Source organism: Geotrypetes seraphini, chromosome 1 (assembly GCF_902459505.1).
Source record: "Geotrypetes seraphini chromosome 1, aGeoSer1.1, whole genome shotgun sequence".
NCBI classification, from domain to species: Eukaryota; Metazoa; Chordata; class Amphibia; order Gymnophiona; family Dermophiidae; genus Geotrypetes; species Geotrypetes seraphini.
Genome location: NC_047084.1, coordinates 87,013,170 through 87,035,818, shown reverse-complemented (window position 1 = coordinate 87,035,818; position 22,649 = coordinate 87,013,170). Strand labels below are relative to the sequence as shown.

The following is a 22,649-nucleotide window of genomic DNA, read 5'->3' as shown; positions in this document are numbered from 1 at the left end:
TTGTATTATTGTGTATTTTGGAGAAGTTTAATAATTGCATATTAGTATTTTAAGATCAGGATGTGTTTGCTTTCAATTCCATCAATCCGCCATATCATGCGTAAAACTATATTTTCGGTTGTGGCTCCAACTTTATGGAATGCCCTTCCTACTAATCTTAGACAGGAAGATTGTCTATGCAAATTCAAATAAAACATTTTTATTCAAAGACGCTTACGAGATATAAGCTGACATTTCGCACATGCATATTTATTTATTTATTTATTTAGATTTTTATCCCGTCCTCCCAGTAGCTCAGAACGGTTTACAAGTAAACATTCACAATGGAGTGAATTGGACATACAAGACTATACAATAGATTTAAATACTTGGACATACGAGACTGTGCAGCAGTGTAAATATAGGGACTATACAGCAAATTAAGAACAGTAGTTTAAATATAAGTAGTTTAGTTTAGATACAAGTTATTTGAGTATAGGCTGAGAGTGGACTATACAGAAATTTAGGCAGAAGATTAGAATGGAGAAAGAAGGGTAGAGGTGGGGTTTAAGGGGTTGGGTGTAGACTGAGGGTGACCTTTAGTTGAAGAGGAGGGTCTTTACCATTTTCCGGAATGTCATTAGTGAGTTCTGTAGTCTGTAGTTCATTATCCTAACTCCCCCTGTGTCATCCCCTTTAAAAAAAATTTTTTTTACATTGTAAATTCATTACCTTCCCTTCACGTTTTATTCTCGTTTTGTTTATTGCCGATTCTATTCTTTGTCACCCTTATTTTATATTTTTAAACTGAAATGTAAACCGCTTAGACCAGGGGTGTCCAATGTCGGTCCTCGAGGGCCGCAATCCAGTCGGGTTTTCAGGATTTCCCCAATGAATATGCATGAGATCTATTAGCATACAATGAAAGCAGTGCATGCAAATAGACCTCATGTATATTCATAGGGGAAATCCTGAAAATCCGACTGGACTGCGGCCCTCGAGGACCGACATTGGACACCCCTGGCTTAGACTCTGAGATAGGTGGTATATCAAATGAAAAATAAACTTGAAACTTTGTTCACCTATGTCTATGTGTTTTCTTTTGTATCCCACATAGGTTTTTGGTTATGAGGGATAGCAATGTTTAAATTAATTAATTAATTAATTAATTAATGTTCCTGGTACTTTGGATAGATTGTGGGCTCACCGGGACAGATGGGGGTAATGCTTGAGTGCCCGATTGTTAACCACTTAGATAATTTTGATAGGTGGGATATAAATACCTAAAATAAATATGTATAAAGGGTTTCTGCACCGAAGTTTAAGCTCATGGTAGATATCGGCATACAGCACACTAAAATGTATGAAAAAGAGCCTATTAAGTATCTTGCAGCATGCAATGCAGAGCTGTGCAGTGATCTCTACCATGGGAATGCAATGGCAAAAACCTACCACCAGGTCTGAGGTGACCTTGAGATCCCCTGTGGTCAGTATTGGCCCCATCTTCCTCCTTCTGCTAACCCAACACAACTCGCCTTCCCCTTCTCACTCACAACAAAAGATCGCAGAATGAGGGAAAGCTAAGAAAAGCTGGTAGAGTAGTCAGGAAAGCAAAGATGCAAATGGAAGAAAAAATAGCCAACCCGGTAAAACGGGGGGGGGGGGAGGGGACAAAACATTTTTTAGATATATTAGTGATAAGAAGAAGTGCAAAAGTGGCATTGTGAGACTCAAAGGTGAAGAGGAGTACAGTACTCCCCCCAAAATTTGCGGGGGTTCCGTTCCAGGAGCACCCACAAATTTTTGAAAAACCGCAAATGCGGTTTAGGAGCAATTCGGAGGCGGGAGAGCAGGGGTGGCAGCAGGTGCTGTAAAAAAGGCTGATGTCCTGCAGGATCATTCTTAATATTTTCTGACTACCTCTTCCGGAAACTAAAGTCAGGCTACACCAATCAGGAGCTGCTTTGACACGCTATCTGGCACGTCAAAGCAGCTCCTGATTGGTGTAGCCTGACTTTAGTTCCCGGAAGCGGCGGTCAGAAAATACCACGAAAGACTGAGTCCGCGATTCACGAACTGCGAAGTCGTGGGGGTATTCTGTATGTAAAAGCTGATAAAGATAAGGCTGAACTACTTAACAAATATTTCTGTTGTTCAAAGCTGAAGGGCGACAGTGGGAGCGGGAACACCGAAGATAAATGCAAAACAGGAATGGAGGCGAGACTTGCTTCACATTTGGGCAAGTGTACAACATATGTTGCAGAGTCCCTGCCTCCGACGGACAAGACCAGCATGCCAGAGATCCACCCCGTCGGCAACCTTGGCACTTTGTACGGGTGTCCAGAGAGCACGATAATTTATACTATCCAATCCATATTTCACTCTCTCTTTATACTCCGTCTACAGCTTTCCATCTCTTTCTCTCCCCAGTGTCCCCTTTCCATCAAGCCTCTGCTCCCTCTTTTTTTTTTTTTTTCCTTATTTATTTATTCAAATTTTCAAATATAAACAAGTAAATCTACTTGAATACAGATTGGAAATAAAATATACCACACTAGGTCGGCCAACACCGGCCACTATGATGGAAAAAGAAAAACATAAGAAATTATTATTAATTATTTTGTCCACAAATTATGATCCAAGCATAAGTAATAAAAATAAAGAAAGAAAAGATACACTTATATTTTGGGAACCGATAGGAGAATAAACCCCTGAAAGCCAGTTCGGTAAACAGCAGGTAGAACCACTGAACCAATAATTACTCCCCCACCCCCACCCCACCCCCCTTAGCCACAATAAATTCCATCAATTGTTTCGGTTTAAAAAAAAAGATAATTTTTTTCTTTCTAGTGACACACAGGGCTCCTTTTACTAAGCTGCATTAGCGTTTTTAGCGCACGCAGCATTTTAGCGCATGCTAAACCCACGCTACACGGCTAGAACTAACGCCAGCTCAATGCTGGCATTAAGGTCTAGCGCACATGGCAACTCAGCACGCGCTATTCCGTGCGTTAAAGTCCTAACACGTCTTAGTAAAAGGAGCCCACAGCCTCTGCTCCCTCTTTAACTCCCTTTCCATTAGAGAATGACACGGTGACAAAATTCATCACCGTTCCCGTCCCCACGGATAACCGCGGGAAATAATCCTATGTCATTTTCTAGTGTCTATTTCAGCCTCGGTCCTTCTACACCAGCATTCTTCAAAGCAAAGCTTGTGGGTCAGTGGTTGTGGCCATTCATACTCTGATTCTTATCTGAGCCAAGGATAATGAAGCCATTGTGACATCACTGATGTGATTGGCTCTTAGGCACTGGTGGAATGAGGCATTATGACATCACAATATCTGCTCTGGATACCAGAGACTGTCATTCTGTAGTGTCTGTTTCAACCTCAGTCCTTCTACACCAGCATTCTTCAAAGCAAAGCTTGCGGATCAGTGTTGTGCCCAATTATACTCTGATTCTTCCCTCTCTCCTTAAAGAACGACATGAAGATCGTTTCCCGCGGTTATCCGCGGGGACGGGAACGGTGATGAATTTTGTCACCGTGTCATTCTCTACTTTCCATCCAGTATCCTGCCCCCCAAACTTCCACAACTATTGCTGCTTCTCCAAATCAGTAGCACAGTGACAAAACAAGGTAAAGTCTGCGCACTTTGCGCACTCGTTTCTTTATCATATAAAGGTCTTGCTTATATGGAGAAATTAACAAACAATTCTCCCTTGCCCATCATTGCGATTACTTTTCTAGCAATCAGGGTGGCCAGCCTACAGTGAAGGACGAACAGCATCTAACCATTTTATTTTCCTCCCATGCACGATATTAATGGAGCCTAAAAAGAGAGTCATTTATCACTTACAGAACTGGCAGATAGCTGGAACAAACACAAAGAAACTGATGTGAATCTGTTGCAAAGGTTAGAGCCCTCGGATCAACAACAATGCAAGGATATGATATAGTGCTCCAAGTGTCTATAAGGTCAATTTTAATATCGCACAATGGCGTGCCTTTCAGCACAAAATACTGGCCATCGTTAATTAGGTAGAAAAAAAATGTAAACATGTTCAAATGCTGAATTTTTTATTTTCTTTTTTGACAATGCGATTATTTTGACAACTGCAGTCGTCCGGGTCTCGCCTAAGTCTAGGTAGGTAGAACTGATGTTTCAGCGACCATGCTATAGCTTTCTTTAGGGTGTGCTCTGAGATCTGAAGTTTGTCTTTCTATATAGTGGGTCCTCCAACCAGATTGGCTGGGGCTTGAGGGGATTGATGCAGTTGGTCACAATTTTGAATTTTGGTGGGAAAGTCCGTTGGTCACAATTTTAAATTCTGGCGGGAAACATAGAAACATGACGGCAGAAAAGGGCCATAGCCCATCAAGTCTGCCCACACTAAAGATCCCCTTCCCTAAATTTATCCTCCAAGATATCCTATATCTCGTCAAGTCTGTCTATTCTGATGACCCTCCCTCCACTTTTACCCTCTTAGAGATCCCACATGCGCATCCCATTTATTCTTAAAATCTGGCACGCTGCTGGCCTTGACCACCTGCACAGGAAGTCTATTCCAATGATCAACCACTCTTTCGGTGAAGAAATACACTTCCTGGTGTCGCCATGAAATTTCCCGCCTCCGATTTTTAGCGGATGCCCTCTTGTGGCCGAGGGTCCTTTAAGAAAGAAAATATCTTCTTCCTCCTCGATACGACCGGTGATATACTTAAACATCTCAATCATGTCTCCCCTCTCCCTACGTTCTTCGAGAGAGTACAGCCGCAATTTATTCAGCCTCTCCTCGTATGAGAGATCCTTGATCCTCGAGACTGGAAACTTTGAGAGGGAGGAAGAAGGCGTTTGTCCTAGGCCCCTCAGCCCTTTTTGCACTAAATGTCTTTTGGATGAGCGGTTGCCATACATTGTTTATGGAAAATCTTTTAGCTCCATTGACGTTATTGGGGGGGGTGCCTTGCTATCTCTATTGCCTCTGATTCTTCTTGGCCACCAATGGTCTTCTTTCTCCCAGACTTGTGAGCTCTCATAGCTAACTGTACGACCAGTTCTCTTGCCATGGAGGGCTACAGCTGATTTTTCTGTTCTGCATAGATTGTGGCGTCTCTTGTGCGCTTGCAGCCTTTCCTCTGTAGGCACCCAGTTTTACCAATGTATGCACTATAGAGGAAAGGCTGCATCCAAAAGTTCCAGCATTGCTGGTCGCTGTATTCATGATGAGCAGGAAGAGACTACTCGAGGCAACATATAAAGTGACCCCATTGTGTATCAGAGATGAACCACTTAGTTGTGTTACTGTGGCCTTTTCAGGGGATAGGCATTTGAAAGGAGCAGAGCTCTCTGGCATCTGCTCAATATTAACTTGAAGGTGGGACTTAGGAGTCTTGGCATGTACAATGGAGCACACCTTAGCGGGAATTCAAGCAGCGTCCTGTTGCTGGTGGCAGATGTTTGTGGAGGTGTATATTTCAGAGAGAATGAAGTGGTGTATTGGGAGGATAACGTTTGTGGATATATGATTTATAGAAAAGTGGAGCAAATTGTGAAGAAGTACAAAGCATATCCTTTCCAAATTTATATCCCAGATGCACCACTAGAAAATCTGTCATTGTGGTGGTTAATAGTACTTTTTCGGATGGGCCGCCCTTTTCATACAAGTTGTGGTGCACCAGCCTCTTGGCTCCACCAAAACTTGTATTAGCTGCTCGTTTCTACTCTTTGCAAGAATGGTACCATTGAAGCAAGCGCAGGGTAAGAGCTTCTTTCTTGGCTCCAGTTGCCAATTCACAGCTGCTAAAATCATAGATAATCTACTTCCTGCTTCATCTGCAATACAGGAAGAATTCGTTCTCTTCTGTCAACTCTTGTGCATTGTAGGCTAGAGCGAATCGAGCAAAGGAAGGAGCTCTCAACTCTGCAGTGGATTTAGTGGTGCTGAGCAAATAGGTGAAGGGGGCTGATGAAACTAGTCTGTTGCTGGGAATGGGTAAATGGGGCTGGGGGAGGTAGGAGATCGGAGCTAGGGCTTGAATGTGAATATGATACAGGGAATGGGAGGAGGACACTGGTGGGAGGAGAAGGACAGATATCGTTGTGGTTGGGAGAAGATTAGGGCACAAATAGCTGTTGAGGAAAGGCTCTGGTGTTAATTTAATTCCCTCTCGCCAACCCCAAGGAAGAGTTTTTTGATTTATAGGTTTTTCAGCCAACCAGGAACAGGGCTTTACTTTGGTAGGATTTTTCTGCCCTTTCTTTATTCTTCCAGGTGTAAGTACTTCTGCACCACAGTATGGCTGGGAAACATCGTTATCACCAAAGCTGTTGCTCAGGTTACAACTTCTGTCTCCGTGCAGACAGAAAATGTTACCCAGGCAGAGGGAGTGGTTCCATGTGCAAGCTGTCTACAGTTTGAATCGCTCATGAAGGAAGTAAAGGAACAGAGAGAGGAGGTGGCAAGACTGAGAAGCATCCGTGAGAATGAGAGGTACATTGATGAAATGGTTCATGAGGCGTTAAAGATTTCCAGCAGTGGGGAAGAAGAGGCTGTGCTGAGGGAAGACAGCTGGACTCAGATTACGGAACACTGCAAGATTGGTACTGGGACTCTCCCAGCCCTTGAACAGAAGAACCAGTATGCCATCCTGGAAGTGGAGGAGATGAGAGAAACCCAAGGAGAGGAAGGACCAAAGCTTGAAATCCCAAAAATTGCTGGATCTGTGACCACTAGGAGACATAAGGTAGTGGTAGTTGGCGATTCCCTTCTGAGGGGTACAGAAGTATCCATCTGCAGACCAAACATGATGTCACGAGAGATATGCTATCTGTCTGGAGCCAAAATCCAAGATATTACTGAGAGCTTGCCGAGACTCATCAAGCCTCATGACTATTATCCGATGCTGCTCATCCACATTGGCACTAACAATACAGCCATGTACCCCTGTGAATGTATCAAAAGCGACTTAGTGGCTCTGGGAGAGAAGGTGAAGCAATCAGGTGCGCAGGTGGTATTCTCATTCATCCTCCCTGTCGAGGCTAAAGGCCAGGGCAGAGAAGCTCGCATCTTGGAGATGAATGTGTGGCTAAGTGGATGGTGTCATTGGGAGCGGGACCGCAGAAGACAAACATGAATAGGAATGGAGGAGTGGTAGACCCTGATCGATTTTCAGAGAGTTGTGCTCATGAGGAACTAGCTAAAATAAAAGTAGACAAAACGATGGGGCCGGATGGTGTACATCCGAGGGTGCTGAAGGAACTTAGAGAAGTTCTGGTGGCTCTGCTGACTGACCTTTTCAATGACTCTCTAGAGTCGTGAGCGGTACCAGAGGGCTGGAGAAGGGAGGATGTGGTCCCTCTACACAAAAGTGGAAGTAAGGAAGAGATAGGGAATTACAAGCCAGTAAGTCTGACTTCTGTGGTAAGCAAATTAATAGAAATGCTTTAAAAACAGAGGATGGCGAAGTTTCTGGAATCCTGTGGATTACAGGATCAGAAACAACATGGATTCACTAAAGCAGGGCTGCCCAATTCCGGTCCTCAAGATCTACTGGCAGGCCAGGTTTTCAGGATATCCACAATGAACATGCATGAGAGAGATTTGCATACCAAGAAGGCAGTGCAGGCAAATCTCTCTCATGCATGTTCATTGTGGATATCCTGAAAACCTGGCCTATCAGGAGATCTCAAGGACCAGAATTGGGCAGCCCTGCACTAGAGGTAGGTCTTGTCAGACAAATCTGATCAATTTCTTTGACTGGGTGACCAGAGAATTGGATAGAGGGAGTGAGCTAGATGTGGTGTATTTAGATTTTAGCGAAGCCTTTGACAGTACAGTACTCCCCCTGTAAATTTTGAAAAACCGAAATGTGATTTAGGATCAGATCAGAGGCAGGAGAGGGTAGCTGGGGTGCCGGCGGGTGCTGAAAATCGGGTACGGGATCATTGCTAGTATTTTCTGACCATCTCTTCTGGGAACTAAAGTCAGGCTACATCAATCAGAAGCTGCTTTGACACGCTATCTGGCATGTCAAAGCTATGACCTGCTCCTGAGGCAACAGGAAGTTACGTTAGAGGGGGCAGGTTGCAGCACAGAGAAGACTTTGAGGCCAGCAGCAGGGTGGTCTATATGAATTCCCACTACCGGGTAAATGAAGTGTCCAGGGCCTGGCAGGAAACAGGAGAGCATATCGGAGGGAGGGTAGTCCAACAAGAGCAGTCGGCAGATTTTTTTACCTTCTTCAGCAAATGGAGATATACGGGGGGGAGCCCTCTCACCTTTTGCCTCAGGCAGCAAATTGCCTTGAGCCACCCCTGCATGGAGCCTTCCAAGTAACCATCATTGCACCCCAGTTTTGAATCTACGGTAGTCCGGCATGTACAGAATTTCAGATAGAAACTGCCTGAAGAGTTTCATTCAGCTCTTCCATGGCTTAGTCTAGTACACCTCTGCAGACACACTAGCTTAAAGAAGAACTACACTCACCAACTTTCTTTTAAAAGGAGTCTCCAGATCAGAGGTCTCAAACCCGTGGCCCACCAGGTAATATTTTGAGGCCCTCGGTATTATACAGAATGATTCTTTATGGAAAACTTGTGCCTTAAGTGTCTGGCAGTCGTGTTTTGGAACATTGCCCGCTTCACTGCTGTAACCTCACGCAAGCGCTTTCCTGCGTCTGTACACGATTGTCCTCTCCACTCCACCTCACAATCACGTACAGACACAGGAAAGTGCTTGCGTGAGGCGGGCAACGTTCCAGAACATCAGGTGACCAATGGAGGCAGTGCAGCTTGTGCGTGTGTCCGATGCTGGAGGAGGTGAGAGCTGAAGGCGATTGTGGATGCCAGACACTTAAGGCACATGTTTTCCATAAAGAATCATTCTTTATAATACCGAAGGCTTCAAAATAGTTGGTCCAAAATCTTGTCTCTTGCAGTTGATACTTTGATAGTTTTTCACTTTTTGCATGTTGCATTGCTTTCAGCTGTGTATAGCTGAAATTATCAGAAGCAATGAAATTATCAATTATAAATCTTTCCTTAATTGCTTCTGATAATTTCAGATAATCCAATTTGTAGATACTTACCTCATGCAAAGTTGTCACTTCTTTAATAAGACATTAACTATTTTTTTCTGCGGCCCTCCAAGTACCTACAAATCCAAAATGTGGCCCTGCAAAGGGTTTGAATTTGAGACCAATACTCCAGATGGATCATTAGCTGACTCTACTAACACTGTATCACCGTCCTGTTTATACTTTTTACAATTCAGTTGTCAGTTCCAAAGACTGAACATCCAGTTTTCCTAGCGATTTTTTGGCAGCTTTTACTGGTTATGTCTGTAAATCGATGTAGTAGATTTATTTTCTAGGAATGCAGAGCCTTAAAGCATTACTTACTCAGCATCAGCTCTTTAAACTCAGGAAGACCGGATGAGGCACAGAGTTGATAGAAAATATGATAGTTACGTTCCTCTTCGGCCTAGAAAATAAAAAGTGAAGAGCGACTTGTTTTAGGTATAATAATTAACAGAAGGTGGTTGCTACGTTTTTCTTCTTTAAGATCAGAGTAGAGCTCAGTATTAATCACAGCTACAAAGCTACTGCATCCGCTACTTTTTTTGATCAATTTAGTCACTGTTTGAGCATGGACACACTTTGCTGAGTGGTATATGAATAAGCAGAGAACCATTTGTATAATTTTAGGGATTAAGCTACTACAAGGCAAAACCATTAATAATAATAAATAATAATAAATTTATTTTTATATACCGCCATACCCGAGAGTTCTAAGCGGTTCACAACAATTGGATAAGATACAAACAGTACAAGTAATTTAAAAAGACAGCAATTGAAGGCAGCTAGCGGAAGAAATACATAAATTATAAAATGCATGCAGTGTGAAAGAATGAAGAGAATTTTACATGGCAAGATAAAAATATAAAAAAGTATTAAGACCCTAGCCTATTAAATAATTGAGTTTTTATCTGTTTTCCTTGAAAGTTATAGCTAAAATAAGAACACATTTATACATGCTTGCAACTCATGTTTAAAAGATGTGGTTTTGTGAAAGGCCTCTGAACCTTCCCATATCAAAGACAGCTCATCATGCCATCATAATTAGGTACCATGTCGGTGAGACATAGGAAAGGCCATGAATTGAGTACGCATAGAAAGTGAACGGCCTTCTCAAGCTTACGAGACTTCCTTCCAAGCTATTAATGAGGACCACAGGCCCAAACCGGAATCTTTCGTGAAGGCTAAATTTTATTGTGTTTGCCAAAAAGTGCAAAATTTGTGCAACATTTTCAGAATTAGCCTTAGGTTTACAAATTGCAATTCTTTTTTTTTTTTTTTTAAGTTCAAAATTTTTATTGAATTTTGCAATATAACACAAAGAAATGTAGAAAGAAATACAGAAAGAAATATTATTGTACTCAATGTTGCGACAAATATGATGTATCACTGAATCTATAAGTATAGGATAGGCCTATTGAATCTTAAAATGCATGTAGGGGGGTCGTTTACATGCTAATTCTGCAAATGTGCATTTTGCTTAACAAGAACCTCCAAATTCTATATATGGTGCTTTGAGTGTACACATTTGGGTATATTCCCAATTTGTGTGCCAAACTTAATTGAATGAGCCAATTAGCACTGATAATTGGATTAAGCAACAATTAAAAGCATTATGGATTTAATTTAGTGTGTCAACTCCCCCAATTACTAAAATGTCTGAATAAAATATTAATTTATTGCATGGCCTCAGCCTCACCACTCCACCGCCAATTACAAGTTTATAGTGGGAAGCATTACGTGGACCTTCATCATTGGCCAATAAATAATCTTTTTCTTGTATACATATTTTTTTCTTAATTTTTTGCCTTAATTTAAGTTTAATATGAAATACAAAAAATTTCAACTTTCACTTTAAAGCTACTTATTTTCATAGCTGAAATGACCCGAGAAAGGATGACATAAGAACATAAGAACATAAGAAGTTGCCTCCGCTGAGGCAGACCATAGGTCCATCCTGCTCAGCGGTCCGCACCCGCGGCGGCCCATCAGGCCCATTGCCTGAGCAATGGTCTATACCTATCTATACCCCCCAATCCCTTTTTCTTCTAGGAATCTATCCAAACCTTCTTTGAAACCATTTAATGTTTTCTTGTCTACAACAGCCTCTGGAAGCGCGTTCCATGTATCCACCACCCTCTGAGTGAAAAAGAACTTCCTAGCGTTTGTTCTAAACCTGTCCCCTTTCAATTTCTCCAAGTGCCCCCTTGTACTTGTGGCGCCCCTTAATTTGAAAAATCTGCCCCTGTCTATTTTTTCTATGCCCTTCAGGATCTTGAAGGTTTCTATCATGTCTCCTCTAAGTCTTCGCTTCTCCAGGGAGAAAAGTCCCAACTGCTTCAATCTGTCGGTATATGGGAGATTTTCCATTCCCTTTATCAGTTTGGTTGCTCTTCTTTGTACTCCCTCAAGTACCGCCATGTCTTTCTTGAGGTACGGCGACCAGTACTGGACACAGTACTCCAGATGCGGCCGTACCATTGCACGATACAGCGGCATGATGACTTCCTTCGTCCTGGTCGTAATACCCTTCTTAATGATACCCAGCATTCTGTTTGCTTTCCTAGAGGCTGTGGCGCATTGCGCCGATGCCTTCAGTGTTGCGTCTACCATCACTCCCAGGTCTTTCTCCAGGTTACTAACCCCTAGTGGTGTTCCCCCCATTTTGTATGTGAACATCGGGTTCTTTTTCCCCACGTGCATGACCTTGCATTTCCCCACGTTGAAGCTCATCTGCCACTTTTCGGCCCACTTTTCCAGCTGCGTTAGATCCTTTTGGAGATCCTCGCAGTCTTCCTTGGTTTGAGCCCTGCTGTATAGTTTGGTGTCATCTGCAAATTTAATGACTTCACACTTAGTTCCCGCCTCTAGATCATTTATGTAGATATTGAACAAGAGCGGTCCCAGCACCGACCCTTGCGGAACTCCGCTCGTGACCCCTTTCCAGTCTGAGTAGTGTCCCTTTACGCCAACCCTCTGCTTCCTGTTTGCCAGCCAGTTTTTGATCCATCGGTGGACCTCCCCTTGTACCCCGTGGTTCCATATCTTTTTAAGCAGTCTCTCGTGTGGCACCTTGTCGAAGGCTTTTTGGAAGTCAAGGTAAATGATGTCTATAGATTCCCCTTTATCCACCTGGCTGTTCACTCCCTCAAAGAAGTACAATAAGTTTGTGAGGCATGACCTACCCTTACAGAAGCCATGTTGACTCGGTTTTAGCTGCCCATTTTTTTCGATGTGTTCACAGATGCTGTCTTTAATCAGTGCCTCCATCATCTTTCCCGGGACTGAGGTCAGGCTCACCGGCCTGTAGTTTCCCGGGTCCCCCCTTGCGCCCTTCTTGAAGATGGGCGTGACATTTGCTATTTTCCAATCCTCCGGGATCTCTCCGGTTTTTAAGGATAGGTTGCATATCTGTCGAAGTGGCTCCGCTATTACGTCTTTTAGTTCCTTGAGTACCCTTGGGTGAATGCCATCCGGACCCGGCGATTTGTCGCTCTTTAGTCTGTCAATCTGCTTGAGTACATCCTCTTGGCTTACCTCTAAACAGACCAGCTTATCGTCTTGGTCTCCTATTACGATCTCCTCGGGTTCCGGAATGGTGGTTATATTCTCCATCGTGAAGACTGACGTGAAGAACTCATTTAACCTGTCAGCTATCTCTTTCTCTTCTTTTACAACTCCCTTTCTGTCTCCATCGTCCAATGGTCCCACTTCTTCTCTCGCCGGTTGCTTCCCCTTGACGTATCTGAAGAACGACTTGAAGTTTGTTGCTTCCTTTGCCAGTCTCTCTTCGTATTCTCTTTTTGCTTTTCTAATCACTCGGTGACACTCTTTCTGGTGTTCTTTGTGCCCTTTTTGGTTCTCCTCTGTTTGGTCTTTTTTCCATTTTCTGAACGATGCTTTCTTGTCGCTTATCGCCTTCTTCACTGCACTTGTTATCCACATTGGGTTTTTTGTTCTATTTTTTTTGCACCCTTTTCTAAACTTGGGGATGCATATGCTTTGTGCTTCGTGCACAGTCTCCTTGAATAAGGTCCAGGCTTTTTCTGCGGATTCCTTCTTCCCTATGTTGCCTTTGAGCTTCTTTCCCACCATTTTTCTCATGGCATCATAATTTCCTTTTTTGAAGTTGAGTGCCGTCGTTGTGGTTCTTTTCCCCTTTGATGATCCAATTTCAAGCCTGCACTGGATCATGTTGTGATCGCTGTTACCTAGTGGGGGTAATACCGCCACCTCCTTTGCTGTCCCCCCTAGTCCGTTGAAGATTAGGTCAAGAGTGGCATCGCCCCTTGTTGGTTCCGTGACCAGCTGCTCCATGAAACAGTCCCTCGTGACTTCTATGAATTTTGTCTCTTTTGCGCAGTTTGAGTGCCCAATACTCCAATCTATCCCAGGATGGTTGAAGTCCCCCATCACCACCACATTTCCGCTTCTGCATACCTGCTTCAGTTCAGCCTCCATCTCCTGGTCGATTTCTTCCGGTTGTCCAGGTGGGCGGTAGTACAGACCCAGTTTAATGTCTGCTCCTGCTCCTCCCTGTAGCTTAACCCATAGTGATTCCAGGCCATCCGCCCGTACTGTTGTTTCCGTCCTGGCTGATGGTATGGAGTCTTTTATGTACAGCGCTATTCCTCCACCCTTTTTATGTGTCCTGTCTTTCCTGTATAGTTTGTACCCTGGTATGGCCACATCCCATTGATTGTCCTCGGTCCACCACGTTTCTGTGACTCCAATTATGTCTAGGTCCTTATTGCTGGCTGTGATTTCCAGTTCTCCCATTTTGGCCCTCAGGCTCCTAGCATTTGTGTATAGGCAGTTTAAGACCCAGTTTTTAGTCCTCTCTTTTTGTTTCCCTTGTACTTTGGTATTCCTGTAGTTTCCCTCATGGTTTGCCAGCTCCTGAGCTTCGTCCTCCTCCTGTTGTGTGTGTGTGACGTCCTCTGCCTGTTTCCCCTGCGCCTCCTGCTCTCCTAGTTCCCACTCCGTCCTGGGCTCTTTTTCACAATGACTTTGCCCCTCTGTTTCCTGTTGTTCTGTGTTGGTGCCGCTTACCTGGTCCATTTGTGCCCTCGATCCCTGCAATGCGTCTTTAGGTCCTTTTTCATCCCGTACAGGACCTAAAGACGCATTGCAGGGATCGAGGGCACAAATGGACCAGGTAAGCGGCACCAACACAGAACAACAGGAAACAGAGGGGCAAAGTCATTGTGAAAAAGACATGTTTCGCACACCGGTGCTTTTTCAAGGGTCTCCCGCGGCCGCTTCTGTCATCCGACTCACTGCTGATTTTAGAGTAATTTAGTGTGTGCACATTTAGGTGCAAAAACCTGTGCCTAAATTTTGCACGCAGCGCCAAAAAGGGGGGCACAGAAATAAGAGCGTCACAGGCAGATCAGAGGCATTCCTGACATTTATTTATTTATTCAATTTTATATACCGTTCTCCCAAGGGAGCTCAGAACGGTTTACATTAATTTATTAAACAGTTTACATGAATTTATTAAACTCAAGTGTTTTTCCCTCCCTGTCCCGGCAGGCTCACAATCTATCTAATGCACCTGGGGCAATGGAGGGTCACAAGGAACAGCGTGAGTTTGAACCCACAACCCCAGGGTGCTGAGGTTGTAGCTTTAACCACTGAGCCAATTTACTGAATTTCTACAGGACTCGAGTTCAAGTCGGGAACGCTGTTTTGGATCTGATCCTTGCCCTAGAGCAGCGGCGATTCGAGCCTTGAAACGATGGCTATTGTCGGGAAGATCATCACCTCATCCTTACTGCTCAATAAAGCAATTTATTACCATTGATGCATGTAAAGATTAATGTTAGATGCTTCCAATAGATTGTTGAAAGGCATTTAAATATTTTTTTAAGCATATTTGAAAAAGTGTATTCAATGTTACATCTCTAATTGGATACTTAAAAGAAGGGGTTTTTTTTGCCTGTGATGGACCAAATACCCAATACAGCCCGAACTCAAACTCCTAGGAGTAACGATAGACAGATGCTGCACAATGCAGTCCCAAATCAATAAAACATCCCAGAAAGCTTTTTTAATTATGAGAAATCTACGTAAAATAAGAAAATTCTTCGACCCAGCACAATTCAGGCTAATTGTCCAATCCCTAGTCTTAGGTCTACTGGACTATTGCAATTCCCTCTATCTACCTTGTCCTGCCAACATGATAAAACAACTTCAGACTATATAAAACACTGCCCTCAGACTGATCTACTCCCTGAGAAAATATGATCATATTACAACTGCCTTCCTAGACTCTCACTGGCTACCTATGCAAGCACGAATTCAATTCAAATTCTACTGTCTATTAATCAAAGCATTAAACGGCTCCGCCCCCCCCCTATCTAAACAACCGCCTAAACCAGATCCTCACCTCAAGACAAAGAAGAACTCCAAACCCTTTTGCCTTCCCTCCACTCAAGGGCACTTAGCGCAAAAAGATGTTCGATAACCTTCTGGCGACGCAAGCAGCAAAACTTAACACCTCCATCTCCAACCTGTTGACGGCAACGGGCGACTTCAAAACTTTTTGAAAAGAAATCAAAACCCTACTTTTCAAAAAATGTATCCAGATATCTTAACTCAACCCTTCCCCCTCCTCCTAGATAAATTTTTCGCCAAAACCTCCACTTAAATAATCTCTTCCTCCCCAAAACACCAACCAGGTATTCAGATCCCTGAAATATAACGTAATCTTATTTGTACTCTAACTGTAATCTATTTGTTATATCACACAGTAACGTACAGTCAATTTAATATCCAATTTGCAAGTTCTTCCGGAATTAATCCAGGTACCTCTCCTCCCTTGTAACCAAAAAAACCCCCAAAACTGTTGTAACTTCACTGGAAATGTCCAGTTAGCTCTTTTGTAATCCGCCTTGAACTGCAAGGTATAGGCGGAATAGAAGTCCCTAATGTAATGTCATGTAATGTAATGGTTCAGAGGGGCACTAACGCAAGTTCAGCCCGCTCCATTGGTACATGGGATTTCCCTGCAGAATCTGAGACTTTTTTTCCTTCGTATGTAATAGATGTATGCTATGTTACTGGAGTGGTCTCTATTCGTTTAATAAGATTATAAAATAAGGGGCATCCGTGTGAAGGCTTGTACCACTTTTCCATTCTTGCAAATTGTCATGCCTAAAGTTAGCTGTGGTGCCCAGGCGTCCCTCCTTCCTCCGCCCGACGCCGTGCAAGCAGGAGGACTCTGCTCTCTTTTAGAGCCCCTGCCTCTCCAGCAACCGCGGATCGCAGACACAGACCGACTTCTGGAGTCGGACTTTTTCTTCAGCCCTTGAGGGCCACCGAAAACCTCCCCCACCCAGCGACTTCCTAGGCAGAGGAAGGAGGAAGTTTCTGCCATCTTGTCCCTCCTTCCTCCGCCCGACGCCGTGCAAGCAGGAGGACTCTGCTCTCTTTTAGAGCCCCTGCCTCTCCAGCAACCGCGGATCGCCGACACAGACCGACTTCTGGAGTCGGACTTTTTCTTCAGCCCTTGAGGGCCACTGAAAACCTCCCCCACCCAGCGACTTCCTAAGCAGAGGAAGGAGGAAGTTTCTGCCATCTTGTCCCTCCTTCCTCCGCCCGACGCCGTGCAAGCAGGAGGACTCTGCTCTCTTTTAGAGCCCCTGCCTCTCCAGCAACCGCGGATCGCCGACACAGACCGACTTCTGGAGTCGGACTTTTTCTTCAGCCCTTGAGGGCCACCGAAAACCTCCCCCACCCAGCGACTTCCTAGGCAGAGGAAGGAGGAAGTTTCTGCCATCTTGTCCCTCCTTCCTCCGCCCGACGCCGTGCAAGCAGGAGGACTCTGCTCTCTTTTAGAGCCCCTGCCTCTCCAGCCACCTCTCCAGCGTACTCTGAACACAACCCATACATCCACTCTTACAATCAACTCAAATAACTACTAAACCGCAGTCTTCACAAATATTTAAAAAAAAAATAAAATAATGGCACTGCGTACACCCAACCTCATTCTAGCCCTCATACTAATTGCCACATTTATAGCAAAATGGAAAACCACAGGCTACCAAATACAAACCATCCCTATCCTAACAACAACACACAGACCCGTTCAACATACCAGAAAACTGCATACCACTAGAACGCTAAGTCCATGCCCACTATCCAGCCAAGCCAGCATCCCCACCATCTGGGGAAAAAGACCCCCACCAAAACCTAACTCAAACACACAAAAATACCAAACCTCACCAAGAACTATTATCAATACAACCACTACACCCACCACAAAATACACTACAATTGCTTGCGCTTATATGAACATCAGATCCGTCAGCCCAAAGGCAGAATTAATCAAAGAATGGCTGACCAAAGACAATCTAGGCTGTCTCTTCCTAACCGAAACATGGCTCACCTCTGAGTCAGATCCAAGCATCACAGAATTCTGCCCCAAAGGATATAAACTTGAATTAGTATGTCGAGAAAACAGAAGAGGAGGAGGTCTAGCAATCATAACAAAAAACAATTTCAACATCGACGTACTAACCAAGCACTCCACCCCTTATCTAGATCTGCTAGCCTGCCAAATATCTGACAAATCACTCAATGGAAACCTGAACTGTCTTATTTGCTACATTACACCAGGTAAATGGAACACTTCAAAACAAGAACTTGAAGAATTCATCTTCCAGAACTCACTCTCCTCCACACATAACTTGATCCTCGGAGACTTAAATCTCCACTTAGAAGATCAATCATCCAAACAAACAACAGATATACTCTCATACCTCAACACTTTATCCTATCAAATTCTCAACCCAGAACCCACACATGAAAAAGGTCATCAACTCGATATAGCAGCTTATTCATCTCCAAATCAAAACACACAAAACATCTACATCTCAAACGGGTCCTGGCACCCTACTCTATGGTCAGACCATTTCAAATATTCATTCACCATCAATTGGGCTCAAAATAACAACAAACCCATCCCAAAGAAAACACTCATCAAATTCAGACCGAAAATAGAACCTCACACATTCTGGAACACAGTCGACCCCGAAATCGACCCCAACAACCCCAAAGAATTCATAAACAGTTGGCGGACCCTCAGTGAATCTACACTAAACAAACTAGCTCCAATAAAAAAACATAAACAAAATAGACAGACCATCTAATAAATGGTTCGACGACGAACTTCTACAACTAAAAAGAAAATGCAGACAATTAGAAAGGACATGGAAAAAACAAAAACACAATCACATCAAAGATGAATGGAAAATCCTAATCAAACAATACAATACCAAACTGAAGGAAAAACGAAAAAACTACTACTCCAAACTCATCAGCACCGAAAAACCAGACACAAGAATACTTTTTGACATCGTAAGAAATCTCACTGATACCAAACCATTTCTCGCCACCCAAGGAAACCAAACTCCCACAGCCACCCAATTAGCGGATCACTTCAAACACAAAATCATCACAACCAGATCCACATTCAACAATTCAAGAATCAACATAGAAGAAATACGAATCAATCCCAAAACAGATGAAGCAATCCCAGCAGACAGGATATGGTCAAACTTCCCAAAGATACAATGGTCAGACTTGAACAGGCTTTACAAAAAATACAGCAAATCCTCATGTGACTTGAACAACTGTCCCTCATACTTACTAGCAACAGCTTCCACCAAATTTAAAGCTAGCCTCACACTATGGCTTCAAACAACACTAAGTGAAGGTCATTTCCCACCGGAATTAGGAGAAATCATAATTACACCTATCCTAAAAGATCCCAAAGGTCCTATAGATAATCCTGCAAACTATAGACCAATCGCTTCAATCCCACTATACATTAAAATTACAGAAGGCCTTGTCGCACAACACCTCTCCAACTACCTTGAAGACCATCACATACTACATCCATCACAATCTGGATTCAGATCCAACCATAGCACAGAAACTCTACTGGTATCACTACTAGACATTGCCCGACAACACCTCAGCAAAGGAAACAAGCTGCTTCTCATTCAACTCGATCTTTCTGCGGCATTCGACCTAGTTGACCATCACACACTACTCCAGATATTAGACGCAATAGGAATCTCAGGTAATGTTCACAAATGGTTCCAAAGCTTCCTCAAAACACGAACATACAAAGTCAAATCAAAAGAGCACATATCCGACCCATGGTCAAACCCATGTGGAGTACCACAAGGATCACCTTATCACCCATATTATTTAACCTCTTCATAGCATCCCTAGGCATAACCCTAGATGCCCTAAACACAGTATCATTCAGCTACGCAGATGATATAACTATCCTCCTCCCCTTTAATATTCAAGACCCCTTATCCACAAACCACCTGAAAATAATAATGGAAACGGTAGAAAAATGGATGTCAAGTCATAAACTAAAACTAAACTCGGAAAAAACTAAATTCCTACTACTAGAAAAGGAAAAAAAACCATCTCTCACAGAACTAGAAGTAAATACAATCAAGTACCCAATGCAAAGTACACTCAAGATCCTGGGAATACAACTAGACAGAAACTGCACAATGCAGTCTCAAATCCACAAAATCATCCAAAGAGCTTTCTTCACAATACGTAACCTAAGAAAAATAAGAAAATTCTTCAACAAAGATCAATACAAGATATTAGTACAATCCCTAGTACTAAGTATTGTAGATTACTGTAACAGCCTATACCTATCATGCCCAAACTACATGATAAAACAATTACAGACAGTTCAGAATACAGCCCTCAGAATCATCTACTCACTAGGCAAATATGACCACATCACCAAAGCATACATAGACTCACACTGGCTACCAATAAAAGCAAGATCCCAGTTCAAATTCTACTGTCTACTATACAAAGTAATACATGGAACAGCACCCAGCTACCTAAACAACAGAATACACCGTAACCTCTCACACAGATTAAGGAGAACTCAGAGCCTATTCACTCACCCCCCTCTCAAAGGAACACGACGAAAAAAACTATATGACAGCCTTTTAGCGACACAGGCAGCAAAGATCGATACTACTATCACCAATCTACTGACCAAATCAATAGACACTAAAGTATTCCGAAAAGAAATCAAAACTCATCTCTTCAAAAAACACTTCCCATCATCATAACCTCACAAAAATATTAGAAAATGCTCTCATGACCACCCTACCACCACCACCAACAACACCTGAATCCGGACAGTATTATCTCTATTCGTCTAAACAACAGAATCCGGACAATATTATCTCTATTCGTCTAAACAACCTATCACTATCTGCTATCAATTTCTCCTGGAAAAGTCCAGAATAACAATTGTAACTTGACGCATTCTTGTTTACATGTACTACAATGATACTGGAAATGTCCAGTCTTCTAACTTGTAATCCGCTTAGAACCACAAGGCACAAGCGGAATAGAAATCACTAATGTAATGTAATGTAATATTCTATAAAAAGCGCCCAAATTTAGGCATCGTTTATAGAATAGCGCTTAAACTTCTTTTTTGATGTTGATTTTTCACTCCGTCAAAAATTACAAAGACTAGGGGGCCACTCGAAGAAGTTACAGGGAAATACTTTTAAAACCAATAGGAAGAAATTTTTTTTCACTCAGAGAATAGTTAAGCCCTGGAACGTGTTGCCAGAGGATGTGGTAAGAGCAGATAGCATAGCTGGGTTTAAGAAAGGTTTGGACAAGTTCCTGGAGGAAAAGTCCCTAGTCTGTTATTGAGAAAGACATGGGGGAAGACCTGGAATATTGCTACACCTTGGGTTTTAGCCAGGTACTAGTGACCTGGATTGGCCACCGTGAGAACGGGCTACTTGGCTTGATGGACCATCGATCTGACCCAGTAAGGCTATTCTTATATTTACCCTATTAGTGATCAAAAATACATTATTTGCAATATATGACTGAAACATATGAAGCTAAAACAAAAAACACTCTCAATTTCAAAGCTTTATCATGTCTGCATTAGACTTTAGTGAGAAAAACAATGGATTAGAATGGCCAGAAAAGTGCAGAAGGGAAGTAGGTTACTGTGAAATTGAACAAATTAAGAAAATGAAAATGGCTAAATAGGATTATTTTCCATTATATGGGTCTGTTTACTATTCCTTAGAGCTTAGCAAGGAAATTACACACAGTTTTATTTTTACACTATATCATCAGATCGCATAAGAATAAAAAAGAAGACTGCAGTATACAACACTTCAGAGAAAAACAAGAGATATTAAAATTAAAAGTGGATGTGTTTCTCCCGCTTTTGTTGCTCATCTCTTTGATTTAACTATACCTGGTGCCAATCTCTATCCAACCTTGCTATCTCTCCTTGGAGCGCTAACCTGGATTCTGGAATATCTGACTTTTCTCTGGTATATTCAACAGGACTAGAATATGATATCCCTTTCGTTCCTGGATGTCACTTTTTCAGACTAGCCAGACACCTTGCAGGGGCAGATCCAAAGAAGTCATCTCCTTATTGCCTTAAATCCCATCTCTTAAGCATGCCAGATAAAGAACCTGACAAAAGGGTCTCAAACACAAGATCCAAGATTACTTGATGAAACATTATTGTAGAGCAATAATTCCCAAACTTCTCCTGGAGGACTTTTTATCAGTTAGGTTTTCTTGAAAACACATGAGATAAATCTGCATGTGATGGCAGCAACATATATAACCTTATATTTTTATTGAAGATATCATGAAATTCCGACTGGGTAGTGTTTCCTCCAGGTTTGGAAATCTCTTATAAACACTGCTATACTATACCAGGACTGAATAAGGAAATAGAACAATCCAGCTTCCTTATGCATGACATAGAGGATGCTCTGATAAAGGTGTACTACCATGATAACATAAGCATATCTGATGCTTTCAATAAAATGCAAGGTGGTCTTTTGCTGGATGTAAGACCATACTATTTCATGTTATTTACTCCCTTCAAGGTCTGTTATTTAAGAAAAAGTCCAAACCAACTTGTTAATCAAAGAACAACCCTAGTATTGGGGAACTAAGGCCAGTGCCAAACAAACCTCTATGGTCTATGTCTTGCAGATGAAGATCAAGTCTGCATATCACTCCATTATCATATGAGGTGAGGAGAAGACATCCTAATGGTGAAACTAGAAAGTTAAATACTGTTAGTAATACCCCATCTGTATTTCTCCCCCATCCCCATCCAGTGTCTCTCTCTCTCTCTCTCTCTCTTTCCCACCCAACCAACATCTCGCTCTGTATCTGTCTCCCTTACCACCCAATCCAGCATCTCTCTCTCGCTCGCTGTTGCTTCCTTCGCACCAGTGGTTAAAGTAGCTGGTTTTAAAAAAGTTTTGGACAAGTCCGTAGTCTGCTATTGAGACAGACAAGGGGGAAGCCACTGCTTGCCTTGGATCAATAGCATGGAATGTTGCTACTGTTTGGGGTTCCGGAATCTTTTGTTACTCTTTGGGATTCCAGAATCTTGCTATTCTTTAGGATTCTGAATGGAATGTTGATACACTTTGGGTTCTGGCCAGGTACTAGGGACCTGGATTGGTCACTGTGAAGATGGGCTACTGGGCTTGATAAACTATTGGTCTGACCTAGTAAGGCC

The 22,649-nt window shown here is 42.8% G+C and overlaps 1 protein-coding gene across 2 annotated transcripts in view; it reads right to left on the bottom strand.

The window, feature by feature from the left end:
• The window catches only part of MYO5B (myosin VB), a 690,137-nt gene that overhangs the window by 366,364 nt on the left and 301,124 nt on the right, over positions 1-22,649 (bottom strand). For both annotated transcript variants that reach the window (XM_033934618.1, XM_033934625.1), the window contains exon 7: positions 9,383-9,464. In XM_033934618.1, the coding sequence (XP_033790509.1) occupies positions 9,383-9,464 (82 nt within the window). The remainder of the gene's footprint in view (positions 1-9,382; positions 9,465-22,649) is intronic.